Source organism: Mandrillus leucophaeus, unplaced genomic scaffold (assembly GCF_000951045.1).
Source record: "Mandrillus leucophaeus isolate KB7577 unplaced genomic scaffold, Mleu.le_1.0 Scaffold40, whole genome shotgun sequence".
NCBI classification, from domain to species: Eukaryota; Metazoa; Chordata; class Mammalia; order Primates; family Cercopithecidae; genus Mandrillus; species Mandrillus leucophaeus.
The window spans coordinates 7,307,887-7,331,738 of record NW_012104254.1 but is presented as its reverse complement, the minus strand read 5'-3'; the positions used below and the strand labels follow the sequence as shown (position 1 = coordinate 7,331,738).

The 23,852-nt window shown below is 39.2% G+C and overlaps 1 protein-coding gene across 2 annotated transcripts in view; it reads right to left on the bottom strand.

Annotated features, from left to right (window-relative positions):
• SLC25A12 (solute carrier family 25 (aspartate/glutamate carrier), member 12) overlaps positions 1-23,852 on the bottom strand; it is a 128,792-nt gene that overhangs the window by 92,471 nt on the left and 12,469 nt on the right. For both annotated transcript variants that reach the window (XM_011991920.1, XM_011991922.1), the window contains exon 3: positions 8,131-8,273. In XM_011991920.1, coding sequence (XP_011847310.1) covers positions 8,131-8,273 — 143 coding nt within the window. The remainder of the gene's footprint in view (positions 1-8,130; positions 8,274-23,852) is intronic.

Genomic DNA, 23,852 nt, shown 5'->3' with positions numbered 1-23,852 from the left:
TATCTTTCATGCGATTTCTGTTTGAGGAAGAAAAAAACAGACTGACCAATAATTTTAAAAATAAAAAATAGGCTGATTATGGGTTTTCTTTAAAAAGGCATAACATACTGGTTTTTACAAAACAGCATCAAGACATAAAAAATACACCTACCCTGAAATACAGAATATGTAGCTTTAAAACAAATTTCATGCTCAGTAGTAAAACCAATATAAAAATACAAAACCTTCTCATAAATATAAAACCTTCTCATAAATATAAAACCTTCTATATTTATGAGAAGAGGCAAAAACTTCTTCCTTAACTAGCAAAGGTCACAAACTGTCAGCTGGCAGACTGAATTTGGTCCAAAGATGTGTTTTCTTTGGCATGAAAAGTACTATTTTTTTAGTTGCATTAGTTGACATTAAGAAATCACAAGATTTCCCATAAATACTCAGTTTTTTCTGGTTTATTTTGATAAACTGCAAGTGTAAACAACACTAGGTTTCTGGTCCCAAGTAGCACCAGCCCCTTGAAGACAAGCAGTCTTTTTCCTTCAGAAAAGCAACCAAACAGGGCTCATCAGTCATATATCTACAGACCACACTGTCCTTGTGGATTTGAGACTCTTGTCACATAGGTTTCCAATTAAGTAGCTCTTTGTTTAAAATAGAAAGTCTATGGAATTTACTAAATTATCTACATTTTGTCTGCCAGCATATTCAAAAGGCAAATCATATATTCATGCAACTTTTGAGCCAGAAGGACCCTTAGAAAGGCAAACGTTAAGTGATCTTCCTCAAAGACATTCAGCAAATCAGTGAGGCTACCTGAAGACTCCTAACTCCTGCCTTCAATTTGGTGTTCTTCCATTACTGTGTATCTCCTAACCCTCTCCCAATTTTAAAGTTATAATTGAACACCAGAAAGGGTATCTGGCATTAGTAAGCAGACCATTATTATAAGAAGCTATTGCGGTAATACTCAGCCATCCCTCAATACTCAGTTACCTTCAGATATATTCAGATCTGTATCACATGAGACACACATTCAGATGTATCATGAAAATACACAAAAGCACCAACAACTTAAAAATTAGTCAAAAATCAGCCTGTTACAGTGACACATGCCTGTAGTCCTAGTTACTCAGGAGGCTAAGGCAAGAGGATCACTTGAGCCGACAAGTTCAAGGCTGCAATGAGCTGTGATTGTGCCACCGCACTTCAGCCTGGGTGACAGAGTGAGACTCTCTCTCTAAAAAATAAATAAATAAAAAATAAATCAACTGAGTACATTATTCAGCCTTAAAAAGGAATGAAATTCTGACATATGCTACAACATAGATGTGCCTTGAAAACATTATGCTAAGTGAAATAAGGCAGACACAAAAGGACAAATATTGCATTATTCCACATATGTGAGGTAGCTAAAATAGTAGCAATAAGAAGTGGAGTACTGGTTATCAGAGGCTGTTTGGAGTGGAAGGAAAGAGAATGGGGAGTCATTATGTAATGGGTATGGGGTTTCAGTATAGAATGATAAAAACGTTCTGCAAATGGATATGATAATTTTTTTTTTTTTTTGAGACGGAGTTTTGCTCTTGTTGCCCAACCTGGAGTGCAATGGCATGATCTCGGCTCACTGCAACCTCCGCCTCCTGGATTCAGGCGATTCTCCTGCCTCAGCCTCCCCAGTAGCTGGGATTACAGGTGCGTGCCACCACACCCAGCTAATTTTTCTATTTTTAGTAGAAACGGGGTTTCACCACGTTAACCATGGCTGATTTCGAACTCCTAACCTCAGGTGATCCGCCCACCCCGGCCTCCCAAAGTGCTGGGATTACAGCCATGAGCTACTGCGCCTGGCCTTGGATATGAAAATAGTTGCATAACAATGTGAATGTACTTAAAGCCACTGAACTGTCCTGTCCACTTAAAAATGATTAAAATGGTAAATGTTATTTATGTATATTTTAACACGATTTTAAAAAGTCACTTGAGGTTACCTAGGTGCATACATTTGTCAAAGCTCAGCAAATACACCTTTGAGATTCACATTTTCTTACTGTGTGTGAGTCTTACATTTAAAGAAAAACACTCAAAAGCTGGGCATGGTGACTCACACCTGTAATCCCAGCACTTTGGTAGGCTGAGGTGGGTGGATCACTTGAGGTCGGTGGATCACTTGAGGTCAGGAGTTTGAGACCAGCCCGGCCAACATGGTGAAACCCCATCTCTACTAAAAATACAAAGAAAAATTAGCCTGGCATAGTGGCGCATGCCTGTAATCCCAGCTATCTGGGTGGCTGAGGTACGAGAATTGCTCGAACCCGGGAGGCGGAGGTTGCAGGGAGCTGAGATCGTACCACTACACTCCAGGCTGGGTGACAGAGACACACTCTGTCTCAAAACAAACAACAACAACAAAAAACCCTCAAAACATATATTAAACACTAGTAAATAATGTGCATGCTAAAATATTTAGAACTGTATCAATGTCTGCACTTTACTCTGAAATGTATAAAAAAATAAGATAGACTGATGGAAGGATAGAGGGATGGATGGATATAAGAAAAAGCAAGAATAGTTAGATGTTAATAGTAGAATCTGGCCAGCTGCGGTGGCTCATGCCTGTAATCCCAGCACTTGGGAAGGTCAAGGGAGGAGCACTGCTTAAGTCCAAAAGTTCAAGACCAGCCTAAGCAACATAGAAAGACCCTATCTCTACAAAAAATACCAAAATAAAGAAAAATTAGCTGTGCAAGAGGCAGGCGCCTGTGGTCCCAACTATTTGGGAGGTTGAGGTAGGAGGATCATTTGAGCTCAGGAGGTTCAGTAAGCCATGATTTGAGGCTCAGTAAGCCATGATCACGCCACTGCATTCCAGCCTGAGTAACAGAGTGGGACCCTGTCTCAAAAATAATAATAATAATCATAAATAATAAAATAATAATAAATATAATCTATGTGGTAGTCTAGGTGGTAGATATATGGGTGTTCACTATAAAATTCTTTCAACTTTCTTGAATGTTTGAAAATTTTCATAATAAAATGTTGGGAGGAATGAGAGAAAAACAGGTCACTTGATAGTCTCTCTGATACTCTCCTCTATTTTAAGACCACAGTCATTATATACTTATTGCATTATAATGCAACAATATTTTTCTGAAAACAAGAAATAGTCTGCAATGCTTAAAGCAAGCATGTTTCAGAAATTTATTTATTTATTTATTTATTTATTTATTTTGAGAAACAAAGTCTCAATCTGTCTCCCAGCTCGAGAGCAATGGCGCAATCAGAGCTCACTGGAACCTGGAACTCCTGGGTTCAAGTGATCCTCCTGTTTCAGCCTTCTGAGTAGCTGGGACTATAGACAAGCACCATGATGCTCGGTTAATTTTTAAATGTTTTTGTATAGATGGGGTTTTGCTATGTTACCCAGGTTGGTTTTGAACTCCTAGTCCCAGGAGATCCTCCTGCCTTGGCCTCCCAAAGTGCTAGGATCATAGGCGTAAACCACCATGCCTGGCTCCAAAATATTTTTAAGGCTCCTTTTCCCTTTATCCTGCCATGGATCCCTTTATTGCTAGAAGGGCCCAATCAAGACTGTAATAGAACATATGCAAACCACAAGCTACTAACTGCTGAGTGAAGAAACTACTGATTAGTTCACACTCTATTCGTTTTTCTTGTAATGGGGATAAGGAGGTACTTTCACTTTTTACCATATTACCCCATTGTCTGACATTTTAGAAAGAACATGTATTCATTTTATAACTTTGAAAAATATATTTTCTGAATTTGGTGTGTTTTTCGAAAATTTTCTATGAAGCCCCTTTTCAATTTAGTAAATAGGAACTAATAAAATGACAAAATATTAATATGTTAATTTTACAATTTTTAAAGCAATCAAGATTTCTGCATAAAAAGTTCCTCTATATGCCTGTGTAACATAAAGGAAAACACTTGGGGGAAAAAGTAGTAGAAAAGAAAACTAGTTTTCTACATCATAGGAGAACAGAAGAACCTCCAGATAAAATTCTGACTAGAACTAAATATAGAAACTACGGTTCTATAATTTACAATTTCAAGCAAGCAACTGTCTAAATATTTTAGATTAGATCACACAATTACACTCTCTGAGATCTGCATTAAATGCATAAAATCATTTTGCTTTTCATTATATACCAGAACTTCAAAATTTAAGCCACAATCCCACAAATAATACTTGGCTAACGGCTTTTACTTTTAGACAACTGATTGTGCTATTTATAATATATAATGCTGTATTGTATGTTACACGGCTTTCTACAGCAAGCACCCATATCCAAACATTCCTACTTATTTTACTATCTAGTGGGGGAAAGGAGATGTGGAACAAGAGAGAAGGAACAGTTAACATCCTAGAAAACATGGGGGAAGGATTGCAGAGCACAAAAGAGCATGTTTCAACCACTCCTAGACCAGCTTTTCTCACACACTCAACCAAATCACTTGAACTTATCTATACTAGTTCCACTCATTCAGACTTGGTCTTGAGTGGTTATAAGCAATATTATATGTTGCCATTTCACATAACATATCTATAGGACTCATCATCAAAAAACTACCATAGAACCAAGGAACACATTTTGGGGCAGGAAACAATGTACCAAGTAAGCTATTCTAATATTTCATCACGGCCCTGGGTTAAGGGGTACAAAACAGAAAGAGGGAGAAAAGAGAATATCTTTTTTCTTTTTTGTTAAGACAGAGTCTCACATTTTGTCCCTCAGACTGGAGTGCAGTGGCTCAGTTATAGCTCACAGCAGCCACAAACACTTGGGCTCAATCAATCCTCCTGCCTCATTCTCCCAAGTAGCTAAGGCTACAGGCACACGCCACCATACTTGGCTAATTTTTTTCTTTAATTTTGTAGAGATGGGGTTTCACCATGTTGTCCAAGCTGGTCTCAAACTCCTGGCGTCAAGCGATCCTCCCACCTCAGCCTCCCAAAGTGCTGAGATTACAGGTGTGAGCAAATGCGCTCAGCAGAGAATATCTTTTTAAAAAGATGATTATAAGAAGAAAAATGGGCTGGGTGCAGTGGCTCATGCCTGTAATCCCAGCTCTTTGGGAGGTCGAGGCAGACGGATCACAAGGTCAGTAGTTCAAGACGACAAGCCTGGCCAAATGGTAAAACCTCATCTCTACTAAAAATACAAAAATTAGCCGGGCATGGGGGCATGCACCTATAATCCCAGCTACTTGGGAGGCTGAGGCAGGAGAATCACTTGAACCCAGAAGGCAGAGGTTGCAGTGAGCTGAGATCACACCACTGCACTCCAGCCCGGGTGTCAAAGTGAGACTCTGTCTCCAACAAAAAAGAGAGAAAAGAAAAGAAAATGTCCTACTTTAACAATGCAACTCAGCCTAGGAGAACCATATGAAGCCTCAAAGAAGATACACTACTGAGACAGAATAGAGCAGACAGTCACAAAAGGAAACATTTGAAAATATATGGATATTCTGAAATCAGGTCTTAGACCAAATTACTAACAATAAATACTCTGATAATTTCTAAAAGAGCTAAATGTATATGTTACCTTTAATAATTTTGAAGAAGGAATTCTGGTAGGTATAATTAATTTTCATATGCTTTATTGTCTAATCACTGTTGAAAGATCCTATGATTGAATGATCCACAGTGATTTATCAGCTGATATATTTTGAGTAGAACTAAAATGTATACAAGTTCCCCAATACCTGCCATTTATAAATGATATAAAATCTTTCCAAAACAAACATGTGTTAAACACATAGTAAATTTCACACACTGTGCAAGGTTCTATGGGACAATAAAACTGAATACATTACTAATCCTGGACTCAAAGAACTTAGACACTAATCTTTCTACTTTAACTATTACAATAGCCACCTAAATTGATTCTACTGCATATGAGTCTTGTCACATTCCAACCTACCATTTCTAAAATCTGTTTACATCTGTGGCAATGGAAATAATTTTTAGACTACTTACTGCCTAGTTTCTCAAAGGTTGTCACATAAGCACCTCAACAGGAAGGAGAAAGAGCCTAGGCCCTGGAGGCCTGGAGATGTAGATTGAAACTGCCATAACAAGCCAAAATTTTCTTTATCTAATTCATGCAAATATTACATTCACTCCATAATACAGCCATATATGATTTTAATATAAATAATGATCGCTTTTCTCCCCTTAGTTGAGTAAACTGACATTCTAGCAAGATGCCCCTTGTTATTTCTGTGTTTTTGCACACCCATACACTAGCAGGCCAAAAATACCTGCAGGACAGAGTCAAAAGCCTTCAGCCACTCCAACTACATTTCCCCCAGCAACAAAGCAATGCCACGCCACAGCCACATCAAAGTACTTGCAACACAACCCTCCTCCATTGCCATTCACTAATGTGCACACACGCGTGCGCACACACACGTGCCCCTTAATATTTCATGCCATTCCTGTTCCCTTTCCTGGAATTCTTGTCCCTACTTATCCAACTACTAACAAGCTTGTACTCATCCTGCTAGATTTCACTCAAGTATCACCTCTTCTGTGATGCTGTCCTGACCACACAAAACAGGTAACCATGCTTTCTTGGGTTACCTCTGTACCTCTTATATAGCTATGACAGCACCTCATTTGTTTAGTCATTTTCTTTCTCACTAAGCTAGTAGCTTCTTTTGAAGGCCAGAAGCCTCATTTAATTTATGTTTGTATTTGTAAGGCCCAACAGTGCCTGACAAACAATGGCTATTCAATTAATGTTTACCAAATAAACAGAGAGATAAATGACTAAATATCACTCCCTAAACTCTCCCCTAATTTATTTTTCATCATAGTACTTATAGCCTTCTAACAAACCATAATTCACTTATTATCGTTTTGTGGCTTTTTCACTGATATATTAATAATCCCAGCACGAAGAACAGTACCTGAGGCATAGTAGGCACTCAATACCTATTGAATGAATGAAAGAAATATACTTGGTTATTTGGAACTCATTCTGCTCAGATTATTCAACATAAAATGTGGCTTTTCCCATGAAATATTTTTTCGAAAAAAAGAAATGCCTGTATCCTTGATAATCACAGTAAATAACACCATTTTTATAAACTTTGAATAAAATATATAGTTTAATTATACAACTAGTATATATCATTTTTTAAAGGCTGGGCATGGTAGCTCACACCTCTAATCCCAGCAGTTTGGGAGGCCAGGGCAGGCAGATCACTTGAGGTCAGGAGTTTGAGATCAGCCTGGCCAACATGGTGAAACTCTGTCTCTCCTAAAAATACAAAAATCAGCCAGGTATGGTGGTGCATGCCTGTAATCCCAGCTACTTGAGGTCTGAGGCAGGAGAATCACTTGAACCCAGGAGGTGGAGGTTGCAGTGAGCTGAGATCATGCCACTGTACTCCAGACTGGGTGACAGAGAGAGAGAGACCAAAACAAAACAAAACATAGATCTCCAGTTAGTGTGGTTTAAAAATTATTGGCTCAGAATTTGACCTATAAAGTAGAATACTTACTTGCCTGGTATCTTAATTGTTTTCAACATAAAGCTTCCCATTATTTTTCCAAATAAATTTTTTTGAATACATTTTTCGTAATGATTTCTGTATCCCAAAAGTATAATAATAATATATTTATTTTAAATACATATTTTCTAATTACTAAAGAGAAAATTGATAATTACTAATTACATGTTTACTAATATTAAAATTCTAGATACTCATAGGTAAGCCTGTGGGTTTTTTTAATTTTTATTTTTTTTTATTTTTGAGATGGAGTTTTGCTCTTGTCGCCCAGGCTGAAGTGTAATAGCTCAATCTCAGCTCACCACAATCTCCACCCCCCAGGTTCAAGCAATTCTCCTCCCTCAGCCTCCTGAGTAGTTGGGATCACAGGCATGGGCCACCATGCCCGGCTAATTTTGTATTTTAGTAGAGACAGGGTTTCTCCATGTTGGTCAGGCTGGTCTCCAACTCCCAACCTCAGGTGATCCGCCTGCCTCGGCCTCCTAAAGTGCTGGGATTACAGGCGTGAGCCACCACACCCAGCCAGTTTTTTAAATTTTTAACAATATATTCCAGAACATTAGTTTTCAGAAAATGCATGAAGATACTTACCCATCCTTGGTTTGATCAGCTACTCCTGCCAAGAGCTGCACGATCTTTGGGTTACTATTTGGATCATTATACAGTCCAAGATAGCGCTGAACAAAGTCTTCTGGAGTCATGTAATGCTCTCCATCAACCTCAGTACTGGCATACTAAAAAAACAAATAAATAACGTATACTGAAAAATTATCCAATATCATTTTATATCCAATAGATGTTTTGTGAAAAGGTAAATTACAGGCCAGTATTAAAATCAAAATAAAGATAATAAATGCAGAATTTTTCTTGGATACTGAAAAATCAAATATTCAGAGTCTGATTTTAAAACATTTTATAGTATTAATATATGCACAACATGTATGAACCTTGAAAACTTTATGATAAGTGAAAGAAGCCAGACACTAAAGGCCATGTATGATGTGATACTATTTACGTGGCATGTCCAAAATAGGCAAGACCATAGAATCAGAAAGCAGAATATTGGTTGCCAGGAGCTGAAAGGAGAGGGAGAATGGGAGTTAACTGCTTATTAGGTATCAAATTTCTCTTTGGGGATGATGAAAATGTTCTGGAATTAGATAGTGGTAACATCATAAACATTATAAATATACTTTAAAAAAAAACACTGAATTGTATACTTTAAAATGGTTAAAATGGTGAATTTTACGTTATGTGAATTTTATCTCAATTAAAAATACACATACTGGTAAGACAAAAGATATGAAAAGACTAAGAAAGGTGAAAGAGCAGCCAGGACCTGAAAGTGACTCCCAGAGGCTCCCTGTCTACAAGAGCACCAGGGAGACATGTAACCTGCCAAACCTTCGAAGTGAAATGAATGAAAAAGGAATAACAAACAAGACCTTTCATCATACCAAGTTCCAGCAGCTGGAAATAGGAAATAAATTAAAATATTCTTTGACATCAGTAATTTTTACATCAATAATTTTTTAAAATAAAGTAATAATAATACTTGCATCAAAGAAACTCATTGAAGTGCTTTATATACTATGGGATAACCAACATGAACAACCAAAGCTCTTCTCCTTGAGTTGCATCAGATTGATCATTACTTCAGTCACCCAACAAAGCAGTAAGATCAGAACTGAAGAATACGAGGGCTCACAAAATGTCAAGCACGAAAAATTAAAACTAACATCTACACCAGGGCCTGGCCCATCACTGTTAAATTGCAGAACATCCAAATGAAGTGAAAATTCTACAAGTTTTCAGAGAGAAAAACCAGGTCACATATAAAGAATCATGAATCAAGGGCATCATGCTCCTCAGCAGCCCTGCTTTTTTTCCCTCAGCACCTCTTTCTAACATACTTTATATTTTACTTATGGTTATTGTCTATCTCCCAATTAGAATGTGTCACAAGGCAAAGAATCTTTGTCTAATTTGTTTACTGAGATATCCCAAACACCAAGAATGATGCCTGGCTTATAGTAGGCACTCAGTAAATATTTGGCAAATGAATGAATTGGTAATAGGTACACAAATAACTAGGCAAATCAAAAGTTTGGTAATTTTTAACTATGAGAAATTATTTTTATTGTACAAAAATAGAAAATATCATAATCTATGACTTGGCTCAAAATAAACAGTATTTATAGTCATAATAATATAGATATCAAATGTTAATTTAATAAAAATTATAAATAGGACAGGTGCAGTGGCTCACACCTGTAATCCCAGCACTTGGGGAGGCCAAGGCGGATGACTGCTTGAGCCCAGAAGTTCAAGACCAGCCTGGACAACATGGCAAAACTCCATCTCTACAAAAATACACAAATTAGCTGGGCATGATGTCATGTGCCTGTAGTCCTAACTACTCAGGAGGCTGAGGTGGGAGGATTGGTTGAGCCTGGGAGGTGGAGGTTGCAGTGAGCAGTGATCATGCCACTGTATTCCAGCCTGGGCAACAGAGCAAGACCCTGTCTTGGAAAAAAAAATTATAAATATAGTGAGAGGAAGTAGTATAAGGAAGCTAGGACCTCAGCTACTGTAACAAAGTCAAAAATGTCTAGACATATCAATATAGAAATGTGAAGGGAAATACCAAAAGAAATAGCTAAGAGAGTTACAAGTGGTTGCTTCTGGGAAACAAGATGGGGAAGAAGAATCAGGGCAAATGATTGTTGGTTTGCTTTCTGGTCAAGTATTGCAAGTGTCTCCATTTGTGGATCTGACTAAACAAAGCCACCTATTCTTTCAATAAGAAAAGAGTTAGCCCAGGCACAGTGGCTCACACCTGTAATTCCAGTACTTTAGGAGGCCAAGGCAGGAGGATCCCTTGAGTTCAGGAGTTCCAGCCTGGGCAACACGGAGAGACCAGATCTCTACAAAAAATTTAAAAAGTAGCTGGGCATGGTGGTGCACACCTGTAGTCCCAGCTATGCAGGATTCTGAGGAAGGAGGATCACTGGAACTTGGGAGGTCGAAACTACAGTGAGCCATGATTGTGCCACCACACTCCAGTCTGAGTGACAGAGCAAGACCCTGTCCCAAAGAATAAAAAACAAACAAAAAATGCCACAGAGACTACCACCCCAAGTGCTATATCAGCCTGCATAAGAAGTAGCCCAGTGGCCAGGTGCAGTGGTTCATGCCTGTAATCCCAACACTTTGGGAGGCCAAGGCGGCCAGATCACTTGAAGTCAAGAGTTCAAGACCAGCCTGAACAACATGGTGAAATGCCATCTCTACTAAAAATACAAAAATTAGCCAAGCATGGTGGCCTGTGCCTTTAGTCCCATCTACTCAGGAGACTGAGAGGAATGGGAGAATCACTTAATTTGTATTTTCAGTAGAGACTGGTTTCACCATGTTAGGCCAGGACGGTCTCGATCTCCTGACTTCATCATCCACCTGCCTCGGCCTCCCAAAGTGCCGGGATTACAGGTGTCAGCCACCATGCCGGGCCCTCACCTGCATCTTTGTAATAGCCACTTCTTAGTCTCCCTGTCCCCAGTTAGTTCCCCTCTCCTCCACTCACCTTTCATGTTGCCATCAGGGATAGCACAGATCAGATCATGTCTCTCCTTTCTTCTAAAACTTTTAGTATTGTTCCATGGCTTGCAGAATAAAGTTCAGACTCTTCTGATTAGCATTCAAAGCATTTGAGAGGTGGGAGAATCACTCTAACCTGGGAGGCGGAGGTTGCAGTGAGCCAAGACTGCACCACTGCACTCCAGCTTGGGAGACAGAGCAAGACCCTGTCTCAAAAAAAAAAAAAGTAGCCCAGCGGTTGCTTGATGATTTGTGCTACAGAACAAAAATAAAAAGAAGTAGCCCAACGTGGACCTTTTTTTTTTTTTTTTTTTTTTTTTTACTAATTGGTGCTACCAAAAGCATTCAAGAAATATCACCCCAAAATAAAGTCATGTTCTCTATATATGACTATAAAAGCCATTCTTGAAGGGGTTTTGAGTTTAAACCTTGGCTCTACCACTAACCCTTTGTGAGTCCCTAGACAAGTTTATTGACCTCCCAGGCCTCTAGATATTTCACACACTTACACAATGAAGACAAAATAATCTTTAAAATTTCAAAACAATAAATATATAAACATAGGATAAAGAAAACAATAGGCTGGGCACGGTGGCTCACGCCTGTAATCCCAGCACTTTGAGAGGCCGAGGCAAGCGGATCACAAGGTCAGGAGATCGAGACCATCCTAGCAAACATGGTGAAACCCCGTCTCCACTAAAAATACAAAAAAATTAGCTGGGCGTAGTGGCGGGCGCCTGTAGTCCCAGCTGCTCGGGAGGCTGAGGCAGGAGAATGGCATGAGCCCGGGAGGCGGAGGTTGCAGTGAGCCGAGATCACGCCACTGCACTCCAGCCTGGGTGACAGAATGAGACTCTGTCTCAAAAAAAAAAAAAAGTTTCAAAACAATAAGTATATAAACATAGGATAAAGAAAAAGCAAACTGAAAGACATTTGTACTAATAGTAAGTAGATTCCATCAATTCCTGTCAATTGCTTCTTTTCTTCCTCTTCTTAACATGTACGAGACAACTGGACATGTTCCACCAAGATCACAAAACCACCAGAGTTAAGAGCACACAGGAGCGAGGAAAGGCACAATATGAGGAAGACTGCTGCAATTGGAAAGAAAGATGGATACAAGGAAGTCTTAAAACAGAATGTAAGGAGACTGACAAGTTAGTTACTAGTCAATTACTAGTTACTGTTACTAGTTCCGTCCATCAGTAACTAGAATATGAGTTGCAAACAATGGCATGAGAAATATACTATGGGAACCAAAAAGGAGTGATTCATTCCCAGGACTGGTGGGATGGGGCCAAAGAATGGAGGGAGAAAGGCAACACTTGGAATGGACCTTAAAAGTTAAATCCAATTTCAATTGCAAGTGGAGAGAATGGGTACTTCAAACTAAAAACAAAAACACAAAAAACTAATGTGAACAGATGTTGAAACAAAAAAATACCCTTTTTTTCTGGGAGAAGGGTTAGTTGGAGAGAAATACGGTCCCTATGCAAATGAAATACATGTAGTAGAAAAGGCAGTTTGAGACCAAATGGTGGAACACTTTGAATGCTAAACAGAAGAGTCTGAACTTTATTCTGTGAGCCTGGGACACTACTAAGTTTAAGAAGAAAGGAGAGACATATCTGATCTGTGCTATCCTTGATGGCAACATGAAAGATGAGTGGAAGAGAGAGGAACTAACTTGGAACAGGGAGAGTAGTAAGTGGCTATTACAGAGATACAGGTGAGGGCCGGATGCAGTGGCTCACGCCTGTAATCCCAGCACTTTGGGAGGCCGAGGCAGGCGGATCACGAGGTCAGGAGATTGAGACCATCCTGGCTAACACGGTGAAACCCCGTCTCTACTAAAAATACAAAAAATTAGCTGGGTGTGGTGGCACGCACCTGTAATCCTAGCTACTTGTGAGGCTGAGGCAGGAGAATCACTTGAACCCGGGAGGCAGAGGTTGCAGTGTGCTAAGATCGCACCACTGCACTCCAGCCTGGGCGACAGAGCAAGACTCCGTCTCAAAAAAATAAATAAATAAATAAAAGATATAGGTGAAAGAGGTTGAGGCCTGAACCAACACAGTGGGCATGAAAAGGAAAAAACAGTGGGTACTTTTACCTATTGCTAATAGCTTTTTATTTATTATTTTAATAGTATTACATTCATACCATTCAAAATTCAGAAGGTAGCAAAGAATATACAGTGAAAAGTCTTCCTCCTACTTCTGTTCCCACTCAATTCCCCACCTGAGAGGCAATCGATTTCTTATGTATCCTTCTAGAGATGTTTTATGCATAAACGAGTAAATTATATATATGTTAATATATATACACCCAAATATATGTGTGTATATATGAAATTCTTATTCATTTCTCTTTTTTATATAAATGATAGCATACTATTTATACTGTCCTATACATCTTGCTTTTGTCAAATTCAGTCCTTTTGAAAAGAAACTTAGCAATATACAGGTACATATACACAAGTATACATTATATATAATCATAAAAACGCTCAAATCCTTTGACAAGGAATCCTGGGCCTGACTCCTGTGAAAAATTAAAAAGAAGGAAAAACTAAACACAAAATACAAAGAAAGAAAATACTAGGTCAGGCACAGTGGCTCACGCCTATAATTCCAGCACTTTGGGAGGCCAAGATGGGCAAATCATCTGAGGTCAGGAGTTCAAGACTAGCCTGGCCAATATGGTGAAACCCCATCTCTATTAAAAATACAAAAATTGGCCAGCCTCAGTGGCTCACACCTGTAATCCCAGCACTTTAGGAGGCCGAGGTGGGCAGATCACCTGAGGTCGGGAGTTCAAGACCAGCTTGACCAACATGGAGAAACCCCGTCTCTACTAAAAGTACAAAATTAGCCGGTGTAGTGGTGCATGCCTGTAATCCCAGCTACTCGGAAGGCTGAGGCAGGAGAATCGCTTGAACCCGGGAGGCGGAGGTTGCAGTGAGTCGAGATTGCACCAATGCACTCCAGCCTGGGCAACGAGAGTGAAACTCAGTCTCAAAATAATAATAATACTAATTAGCGGGCGTGGTGGCAGGTGCCTGTAATCCCAGCTACTCAGGAGGCTGAGACAAGAGAATCTCTTGAACCCGGGAGGCAGAAGTTGCAGTGAGCCGACATTGCACCAAAGCACTCCAGCCTGGGCAACAAGAGCAGAACTCCATCTCAAATTCAAAAAAAGAAAATACTAGAGACGGGATTATGGTGATCTTTGTTCTCTCTCTTCACAACTGCTTGTGTTGCTTCTTTGTTTCATTAACAGATGACAAAAGAGGGGGGAGCACACGAAAACATTTCAGAAATTTTGTATTAACAAAATTTGGCAACAATTGTTCTTTTTGCCACGGAGGTGTCTATTCTCTAATATCTGAATTTGACCTCCAGGACTACAACCACTAAATAGAAAACATAAACACACAATAAAAGTGCTCTGTATGTATGGCATCTACTTCATAGAATACTATGCAGCCATAAAAAAGGCTGAAATCATGTCCTTTGCAGCAACGTGGATGCAGTTGGAGGCCACTATCCTAAGCAGAATTAATGCAGAAACAGAAAACCAAATATCACCTGTTCTTATTTAAAAGTGGGAACTAAATATTGGGTATGAGGCAGGAGAATAGGGTCTGGAGGCCGTTTCACACCAACTTCCTAGAACTAAATTGAAAGGAAAACCCTAACTTTCCACACCTAAGTAACAAAAGGACCAGAGGCTACTCCCTTTGCAAACCCCTACCTTTTCTGCACGGTAAATTGGAAATTAGCTGTTCACAACCAATCAGACTGACTGCAGGCAGTTTGCATATAAGTACAACTTCGTAACTTCATAACTTTCCTTTAGCCTCTGATTGGTTGCTTTCTACAGCCAATCAGATGTTTGCACAGGAGTGTGTCCTTTACAACTTCACTTCAGCCTCTGATTGGTTGCAGAAAGCAACCAATAAGACCGATTGTGGGCCACCACTTCATTTACATGAGGTAAGCACCAAGGGGCCAATGGGAAACCTCTAGGAAGTATTTGGACCTGAGAAGATTCTGTATCCAGGCCCTTAATCCGCTGCTCATTGGCTCCCACACTGTGGAGTGTACTTTCATTTTCAATAAATTCCTGCTTTCATTCTTTCGCTGCTTCATTCTTTCCTTGCTTTGCTGGGCGTTTTGTCCAATTCTTTGTTCAAAATGCCAAGACCCTGGACAACCTGCAGTCAAGACCCTGGACAACTTGCAGTCAAGACCCTCTACCTATAACAGGTACACATGGACATAAAGACAGGAACAATAGATACTGGGGACTATTAGAGTGGGGAGAGAGAGAAAGGGCAGGGGGCGAAAAGATTCCTGTTTGGTACCATGTTCACTATCTGGATGACAGGATCAACAGAAGCCCAAACCTCAGCATCACACAATATACCTTTGTAAGAAACCTGAACATGGACCTCTTGAATCCAAAATTTAAAAAATTTTAAAGTATACTGTATGTACGGAATCGCCAAGATGTCAATATTCTTGACTTTAAAACTATCAGGAAATAGAGCAGCCTTAGCATAAACCACAAAGGACACAGCGGCTAACAAAGAAAACAAATGCTTTAGTTGACATGTACTGAAATAGGCTGTGCCAGTATCTGGGGTTATAAATGATACCAAAGAACCACTTACCCTGAGGTATTTTGCCAGTGTTTTCTCCAGCTCTCCTAGTCTATTTTAACTTAATTTCCACTGAAAGATAGAGTATACAGCTTAGAGGAAAAAAGTCTTCTCCCATCCATAAGGAGTCAGTACTTGACTTCTACAGGAGACAGTTAACTAATTAACTCATTAAATTAGAGACAATTACTTGGCAATGTCTGTAAGCCTGCTGCCTGAACAGCAGAACCAAAGAGGGAGTTTATATCTGAAACTAGAATCTGTCTACCCACAGTCAGTCAAAAATGCTAAAATATTTTAGGTATTATGCTAATAAAGCTGGTACCTCAAAAATTGGTGATATATTTAAATCAGGGGTCTGGGTTTTGATTTTTTTGGGAAACAGGGTCTCTTTCTGTCACCCAGGCTGGAGTGTAGTGGCAGGATCACGGCTCACAGAAGGCCTCAACCTCCCAGACTCAAGTGATCCTCCCACCTCAGCCTGCTGAGTAGCGGGGACCACAGGTATGTGCCACCATGCTCAGCTAAGTTTTTCAATTTTTATTTTTTTGTAAAGATGGGGTCCCACTAGGTTGCCCCCCCACACACACATACATACTTAGTATATCAAGCAATTTAATAGTTTCATAATATAATTTTCATTTTGTTCCTGTCTTTTCAAAGGATGAACTAAAATGACTTTAGATGAAATTACCCAAGTATGTCTATACTCCAAGTAACTTTAGAGTTCATCATTTGCCATTTCAAAGATATCTCTTAAGCAGTTGTATTCCCTCTTGGGCAAGAAGTCAAGGACACATGGAAGACATTGACATAAAGTAGTTGACAGTATCTGAAATAGCTGGTCCATTTTCTTTATTAAACTTTTTCCAAGCCCAACTCAAGTATCTGAAATATAAAAGAACACATACAGCTTTGACATTTCCAGAAATATTTAAATTTACATTGAATATAGTTAGCATGTGCTTGGGAAAGCCTTAGCATTCTAAAGCTTGAGAAATAAAATAGATCTTATGAGAGATTAGAATCCTCATATATTTAATCAAAATTATTGTCTATAAAAGATGGCAGGGTTTCATATATATAGATGTGTATCATAATTACACTGAACTACCTCTAGCTCCAAATGAGAAGATCATGCCATTTAAAAATGTTTTGCCTACCAAGCCAACAGATCAACATACCAAGGCTTCAACTGACTGTAATAAACTGGATAGCAGTACCTCCTTTGCAATTTACCAAATTTAACCTTATGTGACCTTTAGGATGTATGCAACTGGCTGGGCACAGTGGCTCACACCTGTAATCCCAGCACTTTGGGAGGCCAAGGTGGGTGGATCACGAGCTCAGGAGTTTGAGACCAGCCTGGCCAACCTGGCAAAACCCCATCTCTACTAAAAATACAAAAATTAGCCAGGTCTAGTGGTGGGCGCCTGTAATCCCAGCTACTCGAGACACTGAGGCAGGAGAATCACTTGAACCGAGAAGGCAGAGGTTGCAGTGAGCCGAGATCCTGCCACTGCACTCCAGCCTGGGGGACCAGAAAAACACTCTGTCCCGGGGAGGGGGCGGGGGGGAAGGATGTATGCAACCTATATTATTATATTAACTACACATTACAAAGACTGACACACAACCCTAAATTTCCACTAAGGAAAAAAGGTTAACTTAAAATTCAATGATTTGAATGAGTATAAAGCCCAAATACTCTAAATGATACCAATTACTTGTTTAAATAGTTTGAGTTCATAAACAGATCCTTTAATGTTTTATATCTCTAAAAGATATTCCAGAGACTACAAAGAAAAATTCTGATGTGTTAGGACTAGAAAACTGGTTACTTTTAAAAAATTATATGGTATATCAAGATTAAGGATTTTTCAAGTATGCACACCAAAACTAAGGCAATATATCTAGAAACACTGCTTTTTAAGCCAAAAATCTGCTAAGATCAAATCTTTCAGGTTATTTTGCATTGATTTTGAAACTGTGTGCCAGCCACTATGCCTGCTGCCCAGTACTGGGGATGCAGAGATCAACAACACACAGTGCCTGTTGTCAAGTAGCTCAGAGATGATGGCATGATGGACACTAAAACTGGGTCAGAAAACTTGGGTTCTAAACTCCTGTGCCATTAACTCGAGAACTTTTGGGCAAAACATGCAGATTCTTGGAGCCTCTTCTTTAACAAGGGTTTGCAGAAAAACTGCTGTCCTATTGTGAGGCAAAAATGACACCTTGAACACCAAAGTACTTCAAAATTGTAAAATATAATTTGAAATAGTTACTGTAAAATGCTTAGAAACAGAAAAGCATAGGATCTCAATTTCCCTCCTTGCTCAGTGAATTTTTCTGCTTTTGCCCAAACATGAAGAAATTACGGTTCTAACCTTTCATCTCTCTCCAAGCCAAAGTTTCCCTGGGTTGGCTGCCAGTATTTCTGGGCTTACCACAAGATCAGTCCTGACTGGTCTAGGCAGCTTTATCTCTGTCTAACCAACATGTGGCTGTAATATGAGTCAAAACAAACTGTTCCTCCATGACTTTGTTCCAACTGAGATGAACTGACATTTTCAGATCTTAACATCCTTTCAATTTCAGTAACTCAAATGACAATGTCATGAAGTTTAGTAACTACAGATATCTCATAGAGCATTTCCCACAAAGAAAAATGAATTATTTGAACAATAAAAGAGGACAATATGTACCAAAGCAAGAACTGAGCATATGAAGCTAGTTCTCTTACTGTCCTTCACTGTTACCGCTCTTACTTCCAACGGAAGCCAAATTTAGTCGCGAATGCATGCCCTTTCACTACACAACCACTCTGCATAAGGAGCAAAGACCACAGCAGATCTGACACACAAACCCTGTTAAACAGTACAATGTGTAATTTGCCTTATCTTATTATGTTAGTTCAATTAGAATAAAAGAGCATTCTATCATAAATATTTTATAAGAAAAAAATTATTTTAAACACATATGGCCACTTGGACTTTTTAACAACTTTATTAAGCCATATTAATTTTTTAAAACAGGGATTTTAATTAGTAATGTAAAATTTTTCTGATGTTACTAAAATCAACTACCTGAGCGTTAGGGAAAAGCAGTTGTATATATCTAATTTTGATTAGCACTTTCAGTTGCATATTTTGGATAAACTAGAAACAGAACATTTTACTGATTTTGCTAAAAAAAAATTCTTCAGTGCTCTGCCTTCCTAACTCAGATTGCTTCCATGAATACTATGTGCTTATTTTTGTTGTTGTTTTAATATATTTTCACTGTCCACTATAGTAAGCCCTACTGTCAGCTACTGAATTATGCAATTTCTAACACAGCAGGGAGGTCAAGACCCTTATTAATCACTGAAATCAACTGAAGCTACCATAATAAAGAAGATCTACCAAGACAATTTTCCACTCAAAATAACCAAAAACCTTGGAAATAAAATAATGACCCAAAGAACTCAATAACTGGAACTAGAATACTTCCCAGGGCAGATTAAGTTGAGTAATTAATTTGCATCATTTCTTAAATAAATACTTTCGTCTCTTGGTCTGTGTAACCATGGGAACATACAAGGAGCATATATATGTATAAGCTTGGGCAAATCACATCATTTTGACAATCAAGGTGCTGCTCCTAGGGGGATGGAATGCCTTAATGTTGATAAGCCTTGATTAAATACCAAGATTTTTACCAAAGAGAAATAAGGACCTTTAACATAGTAGGGTGCAGAAAGCATTAAAGGATCTAAGAAACAGATCAACCAAATGCAATGTATGAACCTAGCTTGGATTCTGTTTTTAACAAAGCTGCTTAAAAATCTATGAAACAGAGAACTTCAACACTCAAAAGAAATTGATGACAAGACATTTTTTAGGTGTGATAATGGTATTATGATTTGGTTGGTTTTTCAGAGTCCTTATCTTTTGGAGATACATAGTGAACTATTTATGGATACTGCAAGATGATGTCTGAGAACTGCTTCAAAATAAGCCAGTGTGGCTGTAATACAGATGAAGCAAGGTTAGCCATGATAATTGGTGACACTGGAATGACAGATAGATGGTGATTCATTATACTGTTTTCTCTTTTTTTTTTTTTTTTTGGTATGATTTTAAAGAATATTTATTAATTCAGTTAGAATTACAACAAACCTTTTTTAAAAAAATTTCAAATCATATTTTATTTTTTTGAAATGGAGTCTCCCTCTGTCACCCACGCTGGAGTGCAATGGCACGACCTCAGCTCACTGCAACCTCCACCTTCCAGGTTCAAGCGATTCTCCTGCCTCAGTCTCCCTAGTAGCTGGGATTACAGGCATGCGCCACCACACTAATTTTTGTATTTTTAGCAGAGACGGGGTTTTACCATGTTGGCCAAGCTGGCCTCGAACTCCTGACCTCAAGTAAGCCATCCACCTCGGCCTTCAAAAGTGCTGGGATTACAGGCATGAGCCACCGCACCGGGCTCATATCAATTCGTATTTTAGATTCAGAGGGTACATGTGTAGGTTTGTTACAAGGGAATACTGTGATACTGAGGTGTGGGGTACAAATGATCCCATCAGCCAGATAGTTTGCACAGTTCCCAATAGTTTTTCCACCCTGTTCCCCTCCTTCCTTTCTCCCTCTAATCATCCATGGTATCTATCTGTCATTATTCTATTTTCTCTAGATTTGTATATGTTTGAAATTTTTCATAACAAAGTTTTTTAAAAGGCTACAGAAAAATAATTAAACAATTCTTTACAAACTAACATACCTGTATCTCCAAATAATAATAAGTTAAAAAGGCAAATTGCATTAAAATATATAAAGCAAGGCTCTTCCGTTTATTGTATATCCTTGAACAAGTTACTTAACCTTTCTGGGGCTTAGTTTCCTCATCTGTAAAATGGGAATATTAATAGTACCTACCTTATAGAGTTGTTCTGAGGATTAAATATGATGATTTACATAAAACACTTAAAATAGTGCCTGATACATAACAGTGACACAGTAAGCATTAGCTATTATTGTTTATGTTTTTTAAAACCACAAAACCCCATATTTTCTTTTTGTTGTTGTTGTTGGTGTTGTTGAGATGGAGTCTCACTCAGCCACCCAGGTTGTAGTGGAGTGGTACGATCTCAGCTCACTGCAACCACCGTCTCCCAGTTTCAAGTGATTCTCCCGTCTCACCCTCCCGAGTAGCTGGGATTACAGGCACCCGCCATCACGCCTGGCTAATTTTTGTATTTTAGTAGAGACGGGGTTTCACCATGTTGGCCAGGCTGGTCTTGAACTCCTAACCTCAGGTGATCCATCCGCCTCGGTCTCCCAAAGTGCTAGGATTACAGGTGTGAGCCGTCGCGCCTGGCCAAAATTCCATATTTTCTATGTAAATGTATGGAGAAAGATCAGAAAGTAACACGACCAAGAACAGTGGTTACCTCTTAGGTGGCAGGGAATTACTGGCTTTTGGGGTAGAGCTCAGGAAGGACTTCAAGCCTTCAGCTTTATACAGAATGTTCTATTTCAAAACAAAACAAAACAAAATGTATTAATGTAGGGATGTGTAATTTAAGTAACTCTAGGCTATGAGTCCTTTAAAAACAGGGATGCCTTATTCATCTTCATACCTCCAGCACCTTGCACAGTACCTGGCTCTTTGTAGGACAATCAATAGCAATCTGTGTTGAATAGAGCTGCTGAAAATAATCAGCTATGGGATGGGAGGAGTAGGATGAGGACAGAAAAGAAGATGGGGAGAGGAAGATCACCATAAGAAAAAGACTAGAAAGAAGACTGAGAGGTATCTGAAGAAAAAATGAGGTGAGGATACATTTCTTCTTCAGGCGTCCTAATTTTGGTTATTTTTTGTCATTTCACTTAAGGCATTTTTGCAGATAGTATGACAGCTGCACTGGAATGTTCTAGAAAGCTACCAAATACAGCAGTGTTGACTTGGAGGCACAGAATCTCTTGCCATCTCTGTCTCCCAGCCTCCCTGAGTCACCCCTAGGCTTCCAGGTGAATGGGTAGGATTTTAATCTGGGGATGCGCCATATGGCAAAGCCTGTTTGAGAATGAAGCTAGAACAACAGAAACCAAAACTAAGAGATGAGAGGTACATGATCCCTGGTGATAGCAGTTAAGCTCCTGACCCACTCATCGCTACAGCCAGTACATTCTAGCCCTACGCATGTTTAACCAAAATGCCTGTCACTGAAGACTGAAATAGTACTGACTAACATCTTTTCAAAATGTGTGTTTCTTCCAGTTCTAGAAACCCAGTGCTGGCCATAGTAATGGTTTCCGTGGAAGATGCTTTCAGAAATTTCCACAGTACTAACAGAAATCTGCACAGAACAGGGAGGTGGTGAATTTAAAAAAGAAAAGAAAGTTACGCACAAAAAATAATATGTATTTCAAGTCTGTGTCTTGGGATTTCAGAGCCTATGGTTGGACTGTTACTCTTTTTCACGTCCAGACTGAGCAAATGAAGTTTCAGAAGAAAACGGCAAACATCTTCCATGGTCTCTCGGGTCTCCCAGCCTTACACTGTGACTATACAACATCTTAGAACCTCATAGACTTGGGAGAAATAGGGATTTGTCAATAACTTCAGATGGATGTCTCAAGAATGTAAGTAATTAACTGATTATATGTACATAAGCATAAATACATATTAACATCTTAGTCTCTTGACTAGGTCCAGCACAGTCATCTGGAGAAGACAAAAGACTCAGATCTTACTCAAGAAATAAACAAACAAAACACCCTAATCTCAACTTAGAAGAGAAGGAAATAGATAAGGAACTAAGCTTTACTTGGTTCTGCATAGTTTACATATTATTTTATTTAATCTTTAGAACATCTCTATGTGCTAGGTGTAGTAATCCCTTCTTAGACAGATGAGAAAACAGGCTCCAAAAGTAAACACCTAAAGCCAAAAGGTTTCAAATGAGGATTCAAACCCAGGTTAGACTACAAATCCCATGTAGGCTCCAGGTACATTCTGCTGCCTCCTGGATGAAAAGGAGTTTCATCCAGCTCAAGATGTTCTAGGAACTCTATAGACGGGAGGACATTACATTGAAAGAATCAGCCGGGTGCAGTGGCTCAAACCTGTAATCTCAGCACTTTGGGAGGCCGAAGCGGGAGTATCACCTGAGGTCAGGAGTTCGAGACCAGCCTGGCCAACATGGTGAACCCTCATCTCTACTAAAAATACAAAAATTAGCCAGGCAAGGTGGCGGGCACCTGTAATCCCAGCTACGTGGGAGGCTGAGGCAGGAGAATCACTTGAATCTGGGAGGTGGAGGTTGCAGTGAGCCGAGATCGCACCATTGCACTCCAGCCTGGGCGACAGAGCAAGACTCTGTCTCAAATAAATAAATAAATAAAATAAAATAAATTGAAAGAATCACTGTCTACTCAAAGCAGTCATCCATAAATAAGCACAGAAATGTATAAGAAACAGTTTCTATTGCAGTATGATCTATTTAAACTGTAAATATAATCACTCCACTCACAAGGTGAACAACTTTCAGTGGTTTTCATGCTGGTGTTAGAAAAAAATCAAAATTTTTCTTTATGGTCTACACAAGGCCCTGCTGGATGTGGCTCCTTCCGCCTCAGCTCTCACTGGTCATTCCTTTCTGTTTGTTGAACACATCAAACCCTTTTCTATATCTAAGCTTTGTACGTGTGAGCCCTCTGGAATTCCCTCCACTTCACCCTCATTCCCTCTTGGCTCTTAATATTGCCTCCTAAGGGCCCTTCACTGACCACTCTCTTGAAAAATGATTTTAAAAACGATGGCCCTTCTCATCATTCTGTTTATTTCCTTGCACGTGTCACAATCTGTAGTAAGCTTTTTTTTTTTTTTTTTTTTTTTAAAGAGATAGGGTCTTACTCTATCACCCAGGCTTGAGTGTAGAAGCATGACCCTAGCTCACTGTAACCTCAGACTCCTGGACTCACATGATCTTCCTTCCTCAGCCTTCCTAGTAGCTAGAACTACAAGCACGTGCCACCACACCTGGCTAATTTTTTTT